This window comes from Hyperolius riggenbachi, chromosome 11, assembly GCF_040937935.1.
Source record: "Hyperolius riggenbachi isolate aHypRig1 chromosome 11, aHypRig1.pri, whole genome shotgun sequence".
NCBI classification, from domain to species: Eukaryota; Metazoa; Chordata; class Amphibia; order Anura; family Hyperoliidae; genus Hyperolius; species Hyperolius riggenbachi.
Genome location: NC_090656.1, coordinates 60,431,078 through 60,448,178, shown reverse-complemented (window position 1 = coordinate 60,448,178; position 17,101 = coordinate 60,431,078). Strand labels below are relative to the sequence as shown.

Below are 17,101 nucleotides of genomic sequence, written 5' to 3'. Positions count from 1 at the left end.
TAGAGGCAGAGCTGCAGCCAAAAGCTCTGCCTCTTCATGGAAGCGCTCCCCACAATGTGCCCAGGGGAATTTGGGGGGATTTAGTTAGTTTGCAAGCGCGGGGATGCGGCGTTTTAGTTAGGGCATTGATATAAAAGAGATTTTTAGAGTCTCTTTAAAGTGTAACTGTCGGGCATAAAATAAAAAATCAATTCTTTATTTTTATCTGGTAAACAAGTAATACAGATGCCAACCAGGCAACCCAAAAGTTAAAATCTCTATTACTTTTCTTGTTGATGAATGATTATTCAGTTTACCTGACTCTTATTTGGTACACAAAAATTTGGTACACAAAAAGGAAGTTGCAGGGCATGCTGGGTTGTCCTTTTTTTGCTTCTCTAGTAGAGAAGTAGAAGTAGAGAAGCAAACGATGACAACCCAGCATGCCCTGCATCTTCCTTTTTGTGTACCAAAGTTTGTGTGTACCAAATAAGAGTCAGGTAAACTGGGAAATAATCATTCATCAACAAGAAAAGTAATAGAGATTTTAACTTTTGGATTGCCTGGTTAGCATCCTAATTACTTGTTAGCCAGATAAAAATAAAGAATTGATTTTTGATTTTATGCCCGACAGTTACACTTTAAAGTGAACCTTAACCCCCCTGGCGGTATAAAAAATTCTGCCAGGAGGGAGCGCAGCAGTTTAAAAAAAAAATTTTTTTTCTTATATCATGTAGCGAGCCCAGGGCTCGCTACATGATAGCCGCTGCTCAGCGGCATCCCCCCGCCCGCTTCGATCGCCTTCGGCGATCTCCGATCAGGAAATCCCGTTCAAAGAACGGGATTTCCTGGAGGGCTTCTTCTCATGGCGACGGGGCGGGATGACGTCACCGACGTCGGGACGTCATTGGGAGTCCCGAACCACCCCTCAGCGCTGCCTGGCACTGATTGGCCAGGCAGCGGACGGGGTCTGGGGGGGGGGGCGCGCGGCGCGACGGATAGCGGCGATCGAGCACGGGGCGGCGGCGATTGGTGTGCTGACGCAGCTAGCAAAGTGTTAGCTGCGTCCGGCAAAAAAAAAAATTTTACAAATCGGCCCAGCAGGGCCGGAGAAAACCTCCTGCGCGGCTTACCCCTTACCGCCAAGGAGGTTACGCCCCCCAAAAAATGAGTTTTACTCACCTGGGGCTTCCAATAGCCCCTTGCAGCTGTCCGGTGCCCTCGCCGTGTCCCTCCTATCCTCCTGTCCCCGCCGGCGGCCACTTCCTGTTTCGCCGTCCGAACCCGACAGGCTGGGAACGCGAGTGATTCTTCGCGTTCCCAGCCACAATAGCTCCCTCTATGCTGCTATAAAGAATCACTCGCGTTCCAAGCCTGTCGGGTCCTTAGGGCGAAACCGGAAGTGGCCGCCGGCGGGGACAGGAGGATCGGAGGGACACGGCGAGGGCACCGGACAGCTGCAGGGGGCTATTGGAAGCCCCAGGTGAGTAAAACTCATTTGGGGGGGAGGGGCTTAAGGATCGCTTTAAAGGGAACCCGAAGTGAGAAGTATCTCCACGCTGCCATATTTATTTCCTTTTAAACAATACCAGAAACAAGCTGCAGCTAATCTTGTCAGATCTGACAATAACGTCAGAAAAGCCTGATCTGCTGCATTCTTGTTCAGGGTCTATGGCCAGTGGCGGTGCCAGGGGGGTGCTTGGGGGTGCTCGAGCACCCCCTAGAATTGTCCAAGCACCCCCAAAGCACCCCCTGGCATGAACTGACTTCAGGCGTCTAAAAGACGCCGAGTCAGTTCACAGTGGCAGGCAGCCCGGAGCAGCAGGCATGGCTACGGTAAGATGGCCGTCCGAAGCCCTGCTCTGCAGACTTGGAGTCTGCAGTGCATGGCTTCAGGCGGCCATTTTCCCGTAGCCATGCTCACCGGGTGCTGCAGGCAGGAAGTCACGTGGAGGAAGAGGATCGTGGGAGCTGCGCGCCACAATGAGGTCGGGAGAGGAGGAGGTCGGAACAGGAGGTCTTCTGACTAGGTGAGTAAATGGGTTTTTCTTTTCTTTTTCAGGTGGTGCTGCTGATTGTGGTCAGTACTGCTGTGCATTGTGCATATTGGGGTCAGATCTGCTGAGGATTGTACATATTGGGGTCATATCTGATAAGGATTGTGCATATTGGGGTCAGATCTGCTGTGCATTGTGCATATTGGGGTCATATCTGATAATGATTGTGCATATTGGGGTCATATCTGATAAGGATTGTGCATATTGGGGTCATATCTGATAAGGATTGTGCATATTAGGGTCATATCTGATAAGGATTGTGCATATTGGGGTCATATCTGATAAGGATTGTGCATATTGGGGTCATATCTGATAAGGATTGTGCATATTGGGGTCATATCTGATAAGGATTGTGCATATTGGGGTCATATCTGATAACGATTGTGCATATTGGGGTCATATCTGATAACGATTGTGCATATTGGGGTAATATCTGATAACGATTGTGCATATTGGGGTCATATCTGATAACGATTGTGCATATTGGGGTCATATCTGATAACGATTGTGCATATTGGGGTCATATCTGATAAGGATTGTGCATATTGGGGTCATATCTGAGGAGGAAGAGGATCGTGGGAGCTGCGCGCCACAATGAGGTCGGGAGAGGAGGAGGTCGGAACAGGAGGTCTTCTGACTAGGTGAGTAAATGGGTTTTTCTTTTCTTTTTCAGGTGGTGCTGCTGATTGTGGTCAGATCTGCTGTGCATTGTGCATATTGGGGTCAGATCTGCTGTGCATTGTGCATATTGGGGTCATATCTGATAAGGATTGTGCATATTGGGGTCATATCTGATAAGGATTGTGCATATTGGGGTCATATCTGATAAGGATTGTGCATATTGGGGTCATATCTGATAACTATTGTGCATATTGGGGTCATATCTGATAACGAGTGTGCATATTGGGGTCATATCTGATAAGGATTGTGCATATTGGGGTCATATCTGATAAGGATTGTGCATATTGGGGTCATATCTGATAACGATTGTGCATATTGGGGTTATTGAACGTGTTTTTTGTTCAAATCTGCTCACAATATGTGTATTTTCTTGAGAAAACCTGCACAATGATGTGAATTTTCTGGGGAAAGGGTCACCAAAACTTGGGAACCTGAGATGAGAAAAATATTGAGGCTGCCATATTTATCTCCTTTTAGGCAATACCAGCTGCCTGGCTGCCGTGTTGGTCCTCTGCCTCTAATTCTTTCAACCATAGACCCTGAACAAGCATGCAGCAGGTCAGGGGTTTCTGACAATATTGTCAGAACTGACAAGATTAGCTGCATGCTTGTTTCTGGTGTAATTCAGTTCACTACTGCAGCCAAATAGATCAGCAGGGCTGCCAGGCAACTAGAATTATTTAAAAGGAAATAAATATGGCAGTCACCATATCACTCTCACCCTGGGTTCACTTTAAATTACAGTTAGCCCCGCCCTCATCTGGTCATGACCACGCCCACTTTTCGCTGCGCCGCGCTCAGCGCGCCAGGTTTTGGCCACGCCCATTTTTAGGTCGTCAGCTCCCCCGGAAATTGGTCCAGCACCTGCTTAGCACCCCCTAAAAAAAATTCCTGGAGCCGCCACTGTCTGTGGCTAAAGACCCTTTATTGAGAAGGTGTGAAAATATCACCTAGGAGAAAACTTAAAAGAAAATGTGAATTACTAAAGGGCCAGTAGTTGCCATTTTCTTGTAATAAATCTAACTTTGTTGTGTTTTCAGGTCTGCAGACAGGCCACAGAGTTGAAGAAACGGCTGAAAGGTTACCAAATGGTCACCTAAAGGTCCCGGACATCATTGTCACCCCACCCACCCCCACCGGCACCATGAATTCCAGAACGACGCAAGAGCAGACCTGTCCTGACTCCCCTGAGATGAACTGCTGCTAACACTGCACACAAATGTATTATAATCATAGGATGGGCTGACTTTATAACACTAAGAGGCCAACACTCCAACAGGCAACATGGTGGGCATACTGTGAGCAATGCGCCACCTGCAGGAGGAGGGCGGCACTGCTCTGCTGAACATTGCTACCCAGAAATGTGGTCATTGGGTGGTTCCTGATTACCAGAAGTATGCGGATCCAGTTCCCATAGCGCACCTGAGAAGATAGATCAGATATCATTTTATCCCTTACAGCTCCTCGAAATCAATAACCAAATATGCCTCATGTCTGCACTGCAAAGTATTGTGAATGCAATTAAAATGTATTTGATACAGAGAAACGCTTTCCTATCTTGTCATTCTCACTCTGTACCCATCCATCTCCATGTTTCTGGCCGTGGTATCATTTGTCATCAGAATATATTGTTGTAATATTTCAGGCCATTTGTTACATAGAGAGGAAGAGATGAGAAGTCTTCCCTGCTGTGAATACTGATTCCGCGAAACATTATCATTAGCGATGTGATTTCTCATCCTTGAACTGCGCACCATATCAAGTGTTTTTCAGGAGGCTTCTGTATTATCTTGGCTGGATGATGGATGGAGGGATGGGTGGAGTCCTCACTGACAATATCTGCTGGCTGGCAGGTCGCAGGTGTCCTGTCCATCCTCCCCTGGAAATGTAACCACATATAGTAGAACTTAATCAATTATTCAGTATATTTTACCTTGATTATTCTGCTTTCAGCTTATTGGTGTGTAACCCCGCCCTCCTGGTAATGCTTAGCCTAGGTCATGATGTCACACCGCCCGAGAGCACCCTGGGAGATCATGTGACGTTCCTGCACACTTCACAGAGGGGAGTGCAGCACAAAGCTATGCAGCCGTTTGATGACAACAGAAACTGGCCAGTAGGATTGAAAACATTCACTGCAATATCATGGATTTATGGAAGTGTTGTAACACTGGGTATTGCACCATACAGGTAATTATTCATGCAGCAAGATTAAACATTTTTGAAAAGTTATAGAAGGCTACAAATTAATATGGAAAAGCATTAGAGGCAAAGGATCAGCAGAACAGGCAGGTAATCTGCATTTTTTAAAAGGAAATAAATATGGCTGCCTTCATATCTCTCTCACTTCTGCATGCTTGTTTAAGGTGTGTGATTCAGCTACTACTGATGCATGAAAGATCAGGAGGACAGCCAGGTATTGTTTAAAAGAAAATAAATATGGCAGCCTTCGTATCCCTCTCACTTTAGGTTCCCTTTAAAAGCAGAATCAAACCAAAAACAATGAGCGGTGGAGTTCCAGAGAATGCTAGCAGCCCTAGAGAAGATCCAATCGATCGAAAGCTGAAATCGACCAGTGCATGGGCCCATTTACTGAGATGCAAATAGTTCCGTAACTGGAGGCAGCTTGGACTGATGATTGGTCAAATTCCAAACGATACAATTTGCATAAAATAAGCAAGCACGTTGGAATAATTAACATCTCATTGACTATCCCTAGTGATAAGCGAGGGAGACATGAGTAGGTGATGGGAGCAGCAAAGAGAAGTCAACAAAAATATAGATAAAAGCGCTACAGATTGCATTGGCGGATTTGTAGTATTCGTTATATGCAGCCTGGAAACACGGTGGCAGGATTGCCCCATTTATACCAGGAGAGGAGCTGATGCGGGAACATTCGGCTCAGTGACGCTGATCGCTCAGTAGCGGGGAGGGGGGAATAAAACTGTGCAGCAGATGAGAGCTCAGATTTAATGATGAGAGGAGCAGATGGCAAAAGACAACAGAAATGTTTCGCATACGCCGGGTCATTTACAGGCGAGCTCCGCTCTCTGATCGCTCTCTGTAATGGTGCGATGTTATCACGTGCGTCGCCTACGGAATCACACCCTCAGGATGCCGCGCTCAATACAGTCACAACTGTTGCATTCACTTGTGTTCTCCGAGCAGGGATGTTTGTATATAGTATAATATAATTTATCTACAAAAATGAGGCACAATAGACAGTATAATCAATTTTTAACAGATAATCCTGTAGTTAGAGGAACTGTAGTCAAAATAAGATGATTCATTTTTTTTTTTTACAGTATTAAATTATAAATGATTTAGCAAGTGTTTGCACACTGTAAAATGTTTCTTCTTCCTGATTTACATTCTGAAATTTATCACAGGTAGCGGCATCTTTAGTCCTGTCAGGTGATCTCTGTGGAATGTTTGATTCTGAGAATTCTGAAGTCAGTGAAAATAATACCTGGTCTCCCAGAATGCTCTGGAAAGAGGATTCTGTGTAGCTAAAAAGCCTAGGCTGTGATAACACTGGGAGGGTGGAGCTATATACCAATATTCAGCAATATATAGATATAGGAAGTGTTTCTGATGCTGAAACCAAGATATTTACCATAAAAGTAGGTATCCTTAATAATTTACTGCATTCTACTGCTATGATTCCTCTTCAAAAGGAACTGTGACAAAAAGTGCGTGTTTGTGTGTACAATCTCCGGGAATAGAACCTGTTTGTAACTAGGGAACCGACTGATAATTAGAAAATGTTAAAGAGAAACCGTGAACAAGAATTTAACTTCAGCCCAATCAGTAGCTGATGCTCCCTGTCCCATGAGGAATCTTTCCCTTTTCTCAAACGGACCATCAGGGGGCTTAGTGTGGCTGATATTGTGGTAAAACCCCTCCCACAGTGTGATGTCAGGACCATGTTCCTGACCGTTTCCTGTCTGTGAACCTCATTGCATTGTGGGAAATAACAGCTGTTTTACTGTTTACAGCTGTTTCCAACGCCCAAAAAAAGCAAGCAGCATCTCCCTCCACTGACATCACCTGCCAGCAGTAAAAATGTCACCATGTGATAGATGTCAGAATGTAAATCAGGGAGAGGAAACATTTTACAATGGGCAAACACTGACTAAATAATTTATACATAATTATTGTAAAAATGAAGAATTTTTTCATTACATTATTTTCACCGGCGTTCCTCTTTAAGGGAAGAGAGGTAATCTGTGCATTCCATGCATGACTGAGCTGAGGATGTCTATATGTTAATCAACTAGAAGCTCTTCAGTCATTCCCGCCACTGACCAAAATTCAAAGTCCCATAAGTTAAGTAGATGATTCAAGGAATTTGAAAACATCTATTCTCCTAAATTCTTTTGTTGCCATTAGGAATGATCAATGAGATTCAAAGAATTCCAAGTCGATGCAGAATTATGCAAATTCTGTATGCAGATATATGTACAACAGTCTTAAACCTTATTTCAAGTCCATTGCTTTTTAAAGCGTGTAGGCCCATATCCTATTGAGTTTTCTGTTGAGTTTTCTCCAAGGAGATGTTTTCAAGCCTTCCCAACAAAATACCTGATCCCACCAAACAAGAAATTACTCAAAATAGGATTGATATAATTTTTTAATTCCTAAGTGCCGAAAAATCTGTAGATAAGATGAAAAAGTATCTCCTGGGAGAAAACTCAGGAAAACTGGATAAGGCCCCTGGTGCCAAATATATCTTGAATTGCAGTCTTTGCGTTAAATTCACTTCCTGGTTGGCAGGGATTGCACAGTTGTCTTCCTGTGCTTCTGTCAGATGGTGCTTGCTGGGCAGAACAAGTGAGCTGTCTAATTTCCTCACCCACACCTCACATGAGGTAGTCAAAGATAATCTGGGAAAGGGATCCAGCCAGTTCTGTCTCCTAAGCAAAGAGCTGAACCTGCCCACCAACAAGAGAGCAAAGGGAGGAGGTGGCTGGTATCATGTGACACCTCTGTGCTGGGAAAGCAACTGGAATGGTCTAGAAACTGGAATTCTAGACTTTTTACTGCCTGAAGCAAACATTGTGAGGATGCCCCCTTACATTTGAAATGCAATATTTATCCCACATATGACACATATGACACACAGCAATCATCCCACATACAAACAGAAACAACTGCCCCAAGTATCATCACTAGTGTCAGTGGGCATTATGGATACAAAAAATACCCTGCTGCATGCTGTGTATCATCCCCCCAACCAAAGTGCAGTCCCCACACCTGGCCATCATTGGTGTTCAGTGTGCAAGTGTGCCTGTTATGGGGGGGGGGGGGGGGGGGGGGGGAGAGTGACTCAAAGTTACATAAAGTCAGAAACTGTGAAAGTTTCCAACTTCATGCAACTTTATCCCTGTAATAAAACCAAAGACTATCCCAGGAAATACACCCATTCATCTTTACTAACAATGGAACATACGTAAGGTTTAATCTGATAATCTGAGACGTAAAGGAGCCGCGCATGTGCAGTACACGCCGAATGTGCATGACGGAAGAAAGGGATCAGGAGTGTCCCAGGAGGATGGCGAGGGAGCACACAGCCAAGGGGGTTGAAGGAAGCCCCAGGCAAGTATAGACTCTTTTAACATTTTGGTGTCAGGTGCATTTTAAAGAGAACCTGAGCTGGCGTTATCCTGTGGAAAAACCACACCACCTGATCCAGGGGGTAAGCTAGTTAGCTCTTCCGTACACAAAGGTAGACCGGGCACTGTCACTTATGCGCTTTATTGCCTTAATAGCCATACATGCATTTCATCTTCATGTGTAAAATACATTGCGTCTGCCATACCATATGAAGCAATCAAACCTGGTGCGTCTGGTGCTGGGGTGCTGGGGATAGTGGTGACCATGGGGAGAGAAGGACGGCACAACAGCCGTTTCACGCCCGACTGGCGCTTGTTCACGTGTGTGTCCTGTGAGCCAGTTAGCGTCCATCACCGCCACTCCCCGATGCTCCTGAAGCCTTTAATGGCTTAGTTTCGCTTTCACTTAAAGAGAATCTGTATTGTTAAAATCGCACAAAAGTAAACATACCAGTGCGTTAGGGGACATCTCCTATTCCCCTCTATCACAATTTCGCCGCTCCCCGCTGCATTAAAAGTGGTTAAAAACAGCTTTAAAAAGTTTGTTTATAAACAAACAAAATGGCCACCAAAACAGGAAGTAGGTTGATGTACAGTATGTCCACACATAGAAAATACATCCATACACAAGCAGGCTGTATACAGCCTTCCTTTTGAATCTCAAGAGATCATTTGTGTGTTTCTTTCCCCCCTGAGGGGGGAGTGCATAGCAGAACCACAACACTGAAGAACTTGGCAGCCTTCCAGACACAGGCTGACAAGTCTGACAAGGGAAAGATACATTGATTTTTTACAGAGACTGTGATAGTACAAAGTGCTGCAGTAAGCCAGAACACATTAGAATAGCTTTTGGAACTTGTAGGATGATAAAAAAACAGGATGCAATTTTTGTTACGGAGTCTCTTTAAATTGATGTTTATTGTTTTCAAATATTACGAAGAAGGAAAACTAATGATAATAGAGAGGATGAGAGGACCAGTGTGGTCTGAATGATAAAATCTTCTGCTTCTGAATTCTTGCTGGTATCAGTGACTAGGGGTGTGTCGTGTGTAAGGAAGGGGGGGGGGGGGGCTGATGATTAAGGGTGTGTCTTAAAGTTTCCCTCTTTTTTGTCTCAAAAGGTTGGAAGGTATATGTATGTAATCTGTGCAACGTGTTGATACTTTAGGGCTGGTTCGCAGTAGTGATGGGAAGTCTGGCTCTTTTCAATGAATCGATTCAATCCATTAAAAAGAACTGGATTATGAACCGAATCATAGATTCATTTCACTTGGGAGGGTGTGGCTAGCAGTAACTGGTTGCTAGTCACTCCCCTCCCCTGCTAATTGACCCAAACATCTATTATTCCTCCTCCTCCTCCTTCAGCTGTGTGTGGGCCCTTTTCCACTAGCTGCGTTTTTGCCACAAACGCAAAATGCATGCGTTTGTTGATTCTTAAGGCCTCTTTCACATTAGACAACGCGTGCAGGAGCCGTTTCCTACACGCGTTGAATAGCCCATGGCGTGTTGTCGGGACACGGATCTGCGGTGTGACGCAATAAGCGGTGGTAGTAATTAATTAACTCAATGGGAAACGCTGCCTCCCGGCGATAAAAAGCTCCCAGGTGCGTCGTACCGCAAAATTGGTCAAAAGCGTTTTGCAGTGGAAAAGGACCCAGTGCAGCTGCAGTTCCTGACTCATCCACTGAACTGATTCAGTTCAGTGTGATTAGTCGGGAACACAACTCCCAGGAAAGAACCGGCTCAAATGAACCAATTACTCATGAACCGGACATCACTAGTTCGCAGGGAGCTTCAGTGATACATGTGAATAACCGACCTCAACAGATCTGAGATTGATTTCACTGAAGATGAACATCAAGTAGTGCAATTGTCACATTAAATAGGCCCTGTAGTGACATATAGTAGATGCAGTAAATTATTCAGGATACCCACTTTTACAGTAACGTTCCTGGTTTCAGCATCAGAAGTACTTCCTGTATTCTCAGCAAAACAAACATTCCACAGAGATCACCCGTTAGGACTCAAGCTATCGCAAACTGTGATAAAAAATAGATTTTACAATGGGCAAACCCTGACTAAATCATTTATAATGCTGGGAATACACATTACGTTTTTGCAGCAGAATCGTTCCGATAGATGCCTTCGATAGAATTCCGTCATGTCCGATTCTCCGATCGATTCTTTTCCGCTCGATTTCTCATGGAAATGAATTGAAAAAAAGATAAGAAAAACGAGCGGAAGATAAGAAAATCGAGCAGAGAATCGAATGGTTAATAGATTGTGCAAAGAATCGAAAGCAAAAAACGTAATGTGTATTCCCAGCATAGAGGCTCAAACTCCCTAGCTGCGTTGTTTGGAAGCGATTTAAGCATGCTCTTCCATTCACTAGAATGAGGTTAGTGGTAAAATCGCAGCAATTTTTCAAAATCACAGCAAAATTGTTTTTCAGTAAGCTAAATGCTGGCAAAAAAAAGCTGCTAGTGTGTTTGAGCCCAAAATGAATATTGTAAAAAAAAATAAAAAAATAAAAAAAAATACAAGCGATTTTATTCATTACTTTATTTTCACTACAGTATAGTTGCAAGGTGAAAAACGGCTATTCATATTTATTTTGCCTCATGTATCCCTTAGGGGTAGTTAAAGCTGGATTGTCACCATAAAAATCTAATTTCAACCGCAGCTGGTCTGAGTGTATTAAGTGATAAAGATGCTAATCCTGCATTCAAAGCTTTCAAATCTTTTTCTGATGTTATGGTTTGGAGTTATCACATACCTTAGGAGCACTGGCCCTTTAATAGCCACTGCCATTCAGTTGCATGCAGGGGGTTCTTTTAATCTATAATATATTCCTCTTCCTTTTATTTCCCTGCCTAGCTGAAACATGATCCTCTACTCACTTGTGTTTACAAGCAAAGCTGAAGTGACTCAGCGATTGGAGGAGAAAAAAAAAAATAAGGGAAGAAATGACATCAGTATTTAGCCTAAACTGTGGGCAAAAGACATGGTTCCCGATGTCCATCTATCTACGGACCTTTTTGTTAATTATATGTTGATATGTTACTTGTTTATGTTAATGTTCATGTTTGACCTGTTTTATTTTTCATGCCATGAGTTCAGTGCACCTATCAAAACAAACTTATCAAAAAATGTATGACCATTCTAATTTCCAGGCTACTTAAGATGCCTCATAACTTTTACTTACTAATATATTCTTCTGATGAGAATTTACTCAATTAATGCTAAGGGACTAAATTCGCCCTATAAGAGATTGAGACTGTGGAACAATGCCATTAAAGAAAATGCAGATAAAGTCTGTGTACAGGAGTCACATTTTAGTTCAGAAGCCACCCCAAAATGTACCCATCAAAGATTTCCTTTACATTTATTTAGCCTCAAATAACAAAAAAAAGGCGGTTGTAATAGCTATTTTCTCTAAAATCACCTTTACTCACATCAAAAGTATTCTAGATCCAAAAGAAAGGTTTATTATCCTGGTTGCAGAACTAAACAATAAACATTTAACCCTAGTAAATATATATTCTCCTAACGAGAATCAAACCCCATTCATTAAACAAACACTCTCCTTAGCAAGAAAAATCCAGAGGCAATATAATAATGATTGGAGACTTCAATGCTGTACTTGATATAACGCTAGACACGACTAATCGTAACAGGAAACAAATCCCAAATCCCTTAAAGAGACTCCGTAACAAAAATTGCATCCTGTTTTTTATCATCCTACAAGTTCCAAAAGCTATTCTAATGTGTTCTGGCTTACTGCAGCACGTTTTACTATCACCATCTCTGTAATAAATCAACGTATCTCTCTCTTGTCAGACTTGTCAGCCTGTGTCTGGAAGGTTGCCAAGTTCTTCAGTGTTGTGGTTCTGTGATGCATCTCCCCCCTCCAGGCCCCTCTCTGCGCACTGCCTGTGTATTATTTAGATTAGGGCAGCTTCTCTCTTCTCTCTTATCTTTTACAAGCTGGATAAATCCTCCTCTGAGCTGGCTGGCCTTTCACATACTGAGGAATTACATACAGGCAGAGCTGACTGCACTCTGCAGGAAGAAACAGCCTGACACTTCAGTGGAAGATAGCTGCAGGGGGAAAGAAACACACAAATGATCTCTTGAGATACAAAAGGAAGGGTGTATACAGCCTGCTTGAGTATGGATGTATTTTCTATGTGTGGACATACTGTACATCAACCTACTTCCTGTTTTGGTGGCCATTTTGTTTGTTTATAAACAAACTTTTTAAAACTGTTTTTAACCACTTTTAATGCGGCGGGGAGCAGCGAAATTGTGACAGAGGGTTATAGGAGATGTCCCCTAACGCACTGGTATGTTTACTTTTGTGCGATTTTAACAATACAGATTCTCTTTAAGAAATATTTAGTCTCGAAAATTTCTACGACATATGGAGAATGGAGATGTCAATACGCATCAGAAAGAAATTACACATATTTCTCACATACTCAATTACTCATCAATCATACTCCCGTATAGACCTAGCTTCAACAGATAAATATTTACTACAAGATGTCATACAATCCAAAATTGGCTTAATAACATGGTCAGATCATGCCCCTCTCATTATTGATCTCCAAGAAACAAATACAAAAAAATCACCTCCCTCTATGGAGACTAAATAAAACACTACTGAACTACCCTGACAGGGGAGCCTCTAGGCATAGGCAGTACAGGCCATTGCCTGGAGTGCCATTGGTCCTGGGGGTGCCATGTTGCTGGATTAAGCCATGCCCCCTGACAGAAGCCACACCCTCTGACTAAGCCCCGCCCCATGGGTGTTCTGCTTAGCGTAAGTTGCAGGCAGCTGCCACTGTGTCCTGTGCCTTGTACATCCTCCCCCCCCCTTTGTGTCTCCTTCTGTCTCCTTGTGCCTCTTCCAGCCCCTTGTGCCATGTCTGACCTCCTTATGTCCCCTTGTGCCTTTCTTTATCCCCCTGTGCTACCTTTGCCCCCTGTTCCTCCTTCAGTCCCACTCTGCCTCCTTCTGTCCTCATGTGCCTCCTTCTGTCTCCCTTTGTGCCTCATTCTGTCTCCATGTGCTACCTCTGCCTTCCTCTGTCCCCTTGTGCCTCCTTCCGTGCCCCTTTGTGCCTTCTTCTGTCTCCCTGTGGCTTTGTCTGTCCCCCTCTGCCTCCCTGTGCCCCTGTACATCCCCCTCTGCCTTTTTCTGTCACCCTTTTGTGCCTCCTTCTGTCCCTCTTTGTGCATCCTTCTGTTCCCCTTTGTGCCTCCTACTGTCTCCCTGTGCCTCCTTTGTGTTTTTTCTGCCCCCCACCGTGCCTCCTTCTGCCGCTTTTTGTGCCTCCTTATTTCCTCCTGTGCCTCCTTTTGTCTCCCTTTGTGACTTAATCTGTCCCACATTGTGCCCCAATCTGTCCCCCATTGTGCCTCAATCTGTCCCCCTTTGTGCCTCCTTCTGTCCCTGTGTGCCTCCTTCACTCCCCCTGTGCTTCCTCCTGTCCTTTTTTGTGTCCCCTTCTGGCCCTCATGCCTTCTTCTGTCACCCTGTGTACCTCTTTCTGTCCTCCTGTGCCTCCTTAGTGTCTCATTCTGTCCCCCATTGTGCCTCCTTTTGTTGCCCATGTGCCTCCTTGTGTCCCCCTGTGTGCCTCCTTCTGTTCCCTTGTGCCTCCTTAGTGACTTCTTCTGACCCTCATGCCTCCTTCTGTCCCCCTGTGCCTCCCTATGTCGCCCTGTGTGCCATATTCAGTCCCCCTGTGCCTCCTTCTGCCCCCCTTTGTGCCTCAAGAAAGTGAAGCCCTGCCTATGTGTATTTTCTGGTGAAACACTGCCCACATTGTGTAATTTCTGGTGAAACAATGCCGCATTATGATTATTTTCTGGTGAAACATTGCCGCATTATGATTATTTTTGGGTGAAACGCTGCTGCAATACGATTATTTTCTGGTGAAACGCTTCCGCAATATGTGTATTTTCTGGTGAAACACTGCTGCATTACTATTATTTTTGTTGAAACGCTGCTGCATTACGATTATTTTCGAGTGAAACGCTGACGCATTACGATGGCCGCAATAGCAGCATAGGGGGCGATATACAGGCTGGGAACGCGAACAATCACTCGCGTTCCCATGCCTGTCGGCCGGTGACGGCGAAACCGGGAGTCGTCGCCGGCGGGTCCAGAGGCATCGGAGCGGAGCTGTGAGGGCACCGATCGGCTGCAGGGGGCTGAGGGAAGCCCCAGATGAGTTTATCTCATTTTTTTTTTTGACTTTAGGTTATCTTTAAAGAAGGATGAATGAAGGAGAAAGAGGGACTGGGTTCCCAAAAAAGGGACTGTCCCTCCAAAATAGGGAAAGCTGGGAACTATGCAGTTTTGCAGGAACCACAATAGAGTCTTTGCAGCCAAAACATTATTACAACCGCTGCAGCATCTCTCTTCACACATACATACTGTAGCTTCAGCCCAGCGTGCACGCGCAATGGCATTGTATCTTTGTGCGTCACATGCCAGCCAACGTTCTCCACCTTCAGCTGTGCGTGCACGCGCGCTGGCAATATTGTATCGCTTTGCATCACGTGACGGCGTTCTACACCTCAAGCTGTAAGCACGCGCAGTGACTGTCTGCAAACCGGCGCGCCGCTTTTGGTTGAGAAGAGCGCGGGAAAGTGGGGGTGGGCGGCGCCTAGCGGGAGAGGCAGCGATGGACGCCTGTGAGGTGGAGTTCCTGGCGGAGAAAGAGTCGGTCACCATCATTCCCAACTTCAGCTTGGACAAAGTCTATCTCATCGGGGTGAGCAGGCTCGGGGAGGGAGTGGGGGGTGGGTGTCCCTATTGCATGTCGTTCCTCACATCACAGCTTACATTAAAAGGGTACCTGGCTCTGGCTGTAACCTTAAAAAAAATAAAAAGTTACTTTCCTCAGTAGGGTGGAGCCTTTGGAGGCTTCCTGGTCTATCTATGTCCATCCTGCGCTGAGATCCTTAGATTATTATAATTTTGTATTTATATAGGGTCAGCACATTCCGCAGCGCTTTACAAAGCACAATAGATGATGTTGGAAACATAGGTGCAACCAAAAATGTACAGCAGTCTCAAGAAGAACAATTATTGCAACAAAAAACAGTAAACATTAGGAGAATGACCCTGCCCTTGTGAGCTTACAATCTATAGACCTTTTGAACAATCTTGTGGCCGCACTCTGCTCCGTGTGCTAAGTACGGCCTGCATGGTAGCAGGGGGCTGCCTGGCTTCTTTTGTCTGTGCTCTTACCCACCGGTGACTGCGCAGTGCGGCCGTTTTTGTACACTGAGGCTTCTTTCATTACTAGAACGTGTGTAGGAGCCGTGCACGTGTTCTGGCCTGCGGCATGTCGTGGGGATGTTACGGGGCGATGCAATCAGCTGCAGTAGTTATTCATTCTCCCGATAGTAAACCGCCAGCTCTGGACTATTAAACGCTCCCGAGTGCGTCGAACTGCAACGCACCAAAACACACCGTCGGATGTGAAAGGTAAAATGAAAGTCTATGGACTTTCATTTTACCTTGGTTACAAATGCAGAAAATGGGCTCAGATGTGAAAGAGCCCTGAGGCAGGGGTAACAGGCGCCCAAGACTATATATTGTATCAATATTACATAAGTACTAAAAAAAAAAAAATAAAACAAAAAGTAATAAAGGAGGTCTCGTACCTCCAAAGAAGACTCACTGGATGGAAAAAAGGAGTCTTTATTAAAACAAAATGGTTATGCTGTGGACAACGCGTTTCATGGGACTCAGCCCGCTTCCTCAGGTCAATAAGACAGATAACCTACAATCAAAATAGTTGTTTCAAATTCTAGTATAACATTACTCTGCATGCCATGGTCGTAAACACCTTTTTCATTAATGTAAAATTGCTATAACCATGAATATGAGATACACAAGGCCTAATATATATAAAATAGTAATAATCATAATGAGCACGATAAATAGCAACTTAAAGGGATGGTTCGCGCAGACTATAAAAAACAAACTGCACTTACCTGGGGCTTCTTCCAGCTCCTGGCAGTCGATCTGTGCCCTCGCCACAGCTCCTCTCACTCCCGGCGTCCAGCGGTGAAGAAGCCGAGGCCAGGTCGGCTTCTGTGCACTCCACGGCGGGGGGTCACGTGGTGTAGGGACATCATCGGGTCTCTACTGCGCAGGTGCAGAACTACTGCGCCTGCGCAGTAGAGACCAGATGACCCGCGCCGCAGAGCACACATGAAGCCGACCTCGGCTTCTTCACCGCTGGATGGAGGGAGAGGAGCTGCGGCGAGGGCACCGATCGACTGCCAGGAGCTGGAAGAAGCCCCAGGTAAGTGCAGTTTGTTTTTTATAGTCTGCGCGGATCTTCCCTTTAATAGTAGCGACATAATACTATTAGCAGCATGATCATCATAAGAATACATGACACATAATTACATATAACTGATACATAGCACACTGTACAGTAACCAATACATAACAAAAACGTATAAAAATATATATGTAAATATATAAAAATATACGTTGTAATCAAAATTGCATTAGCACCATTAATATTAGTATTAACACCACCGGTAGTATATATGTATTAGGGATGGCGCGATATACCGGTATGACGCTATACCGCGGTATGATTGTGCATGGTAATGGTACCGTGCGCAATCTCGTTTTACCGGTTTTCAGGGGGCGGGGCTACCGGGGGGGGGCGTAGCGGCGGGCGCACGAAAAGTGGTGGGAATAAATACTCACTTGTCGGCAACCAGGTC

The 17,101-nt window shown here is 44.8% G+C and overlaps 1 protein-coding gene and 1 long non-coding RNA gene across 2 annotated transcripts in view; both read left to right on the top strand.

Annotated features, from left to right (window-relative positions):
• The window catches only part of LOC137539199 (uncharacterized), a 32,967-nt gene extending 28,704 nt beyond the window's left edge, over positions 1-4,263 (top strand). Inside the window, exon 2 of the long non-coding RNA XR_011024963.1 lies at positions 3,758-4,263. This is a non-coding gene — a long non-coding RNA (uncharacterized lncRNA). The remainder of the gene's footprint in view (positions 1-3,757) is intronic.
• Positions 4,264-14,978: 10,715 nt separating this feature from the next.
• The window catches only part of GINS2 (GINS complex subunit 2), a 63,761-nt gene continuing 61,638 nt past the window's right edge, over positions 14,979-17,101 (top strand). The window contains exon 1 of the mRNA XM_068259582.1: positions 14,979-15,120. Coding sequence (XP_068115683.1) covers positions 15,031-15,120 — 90 coding nt within the window. The 5' untranslated portion in view covers positions 14,979-15,030. The remainder of the gene's footprint in view (positions 15,121-17,101) is intronic.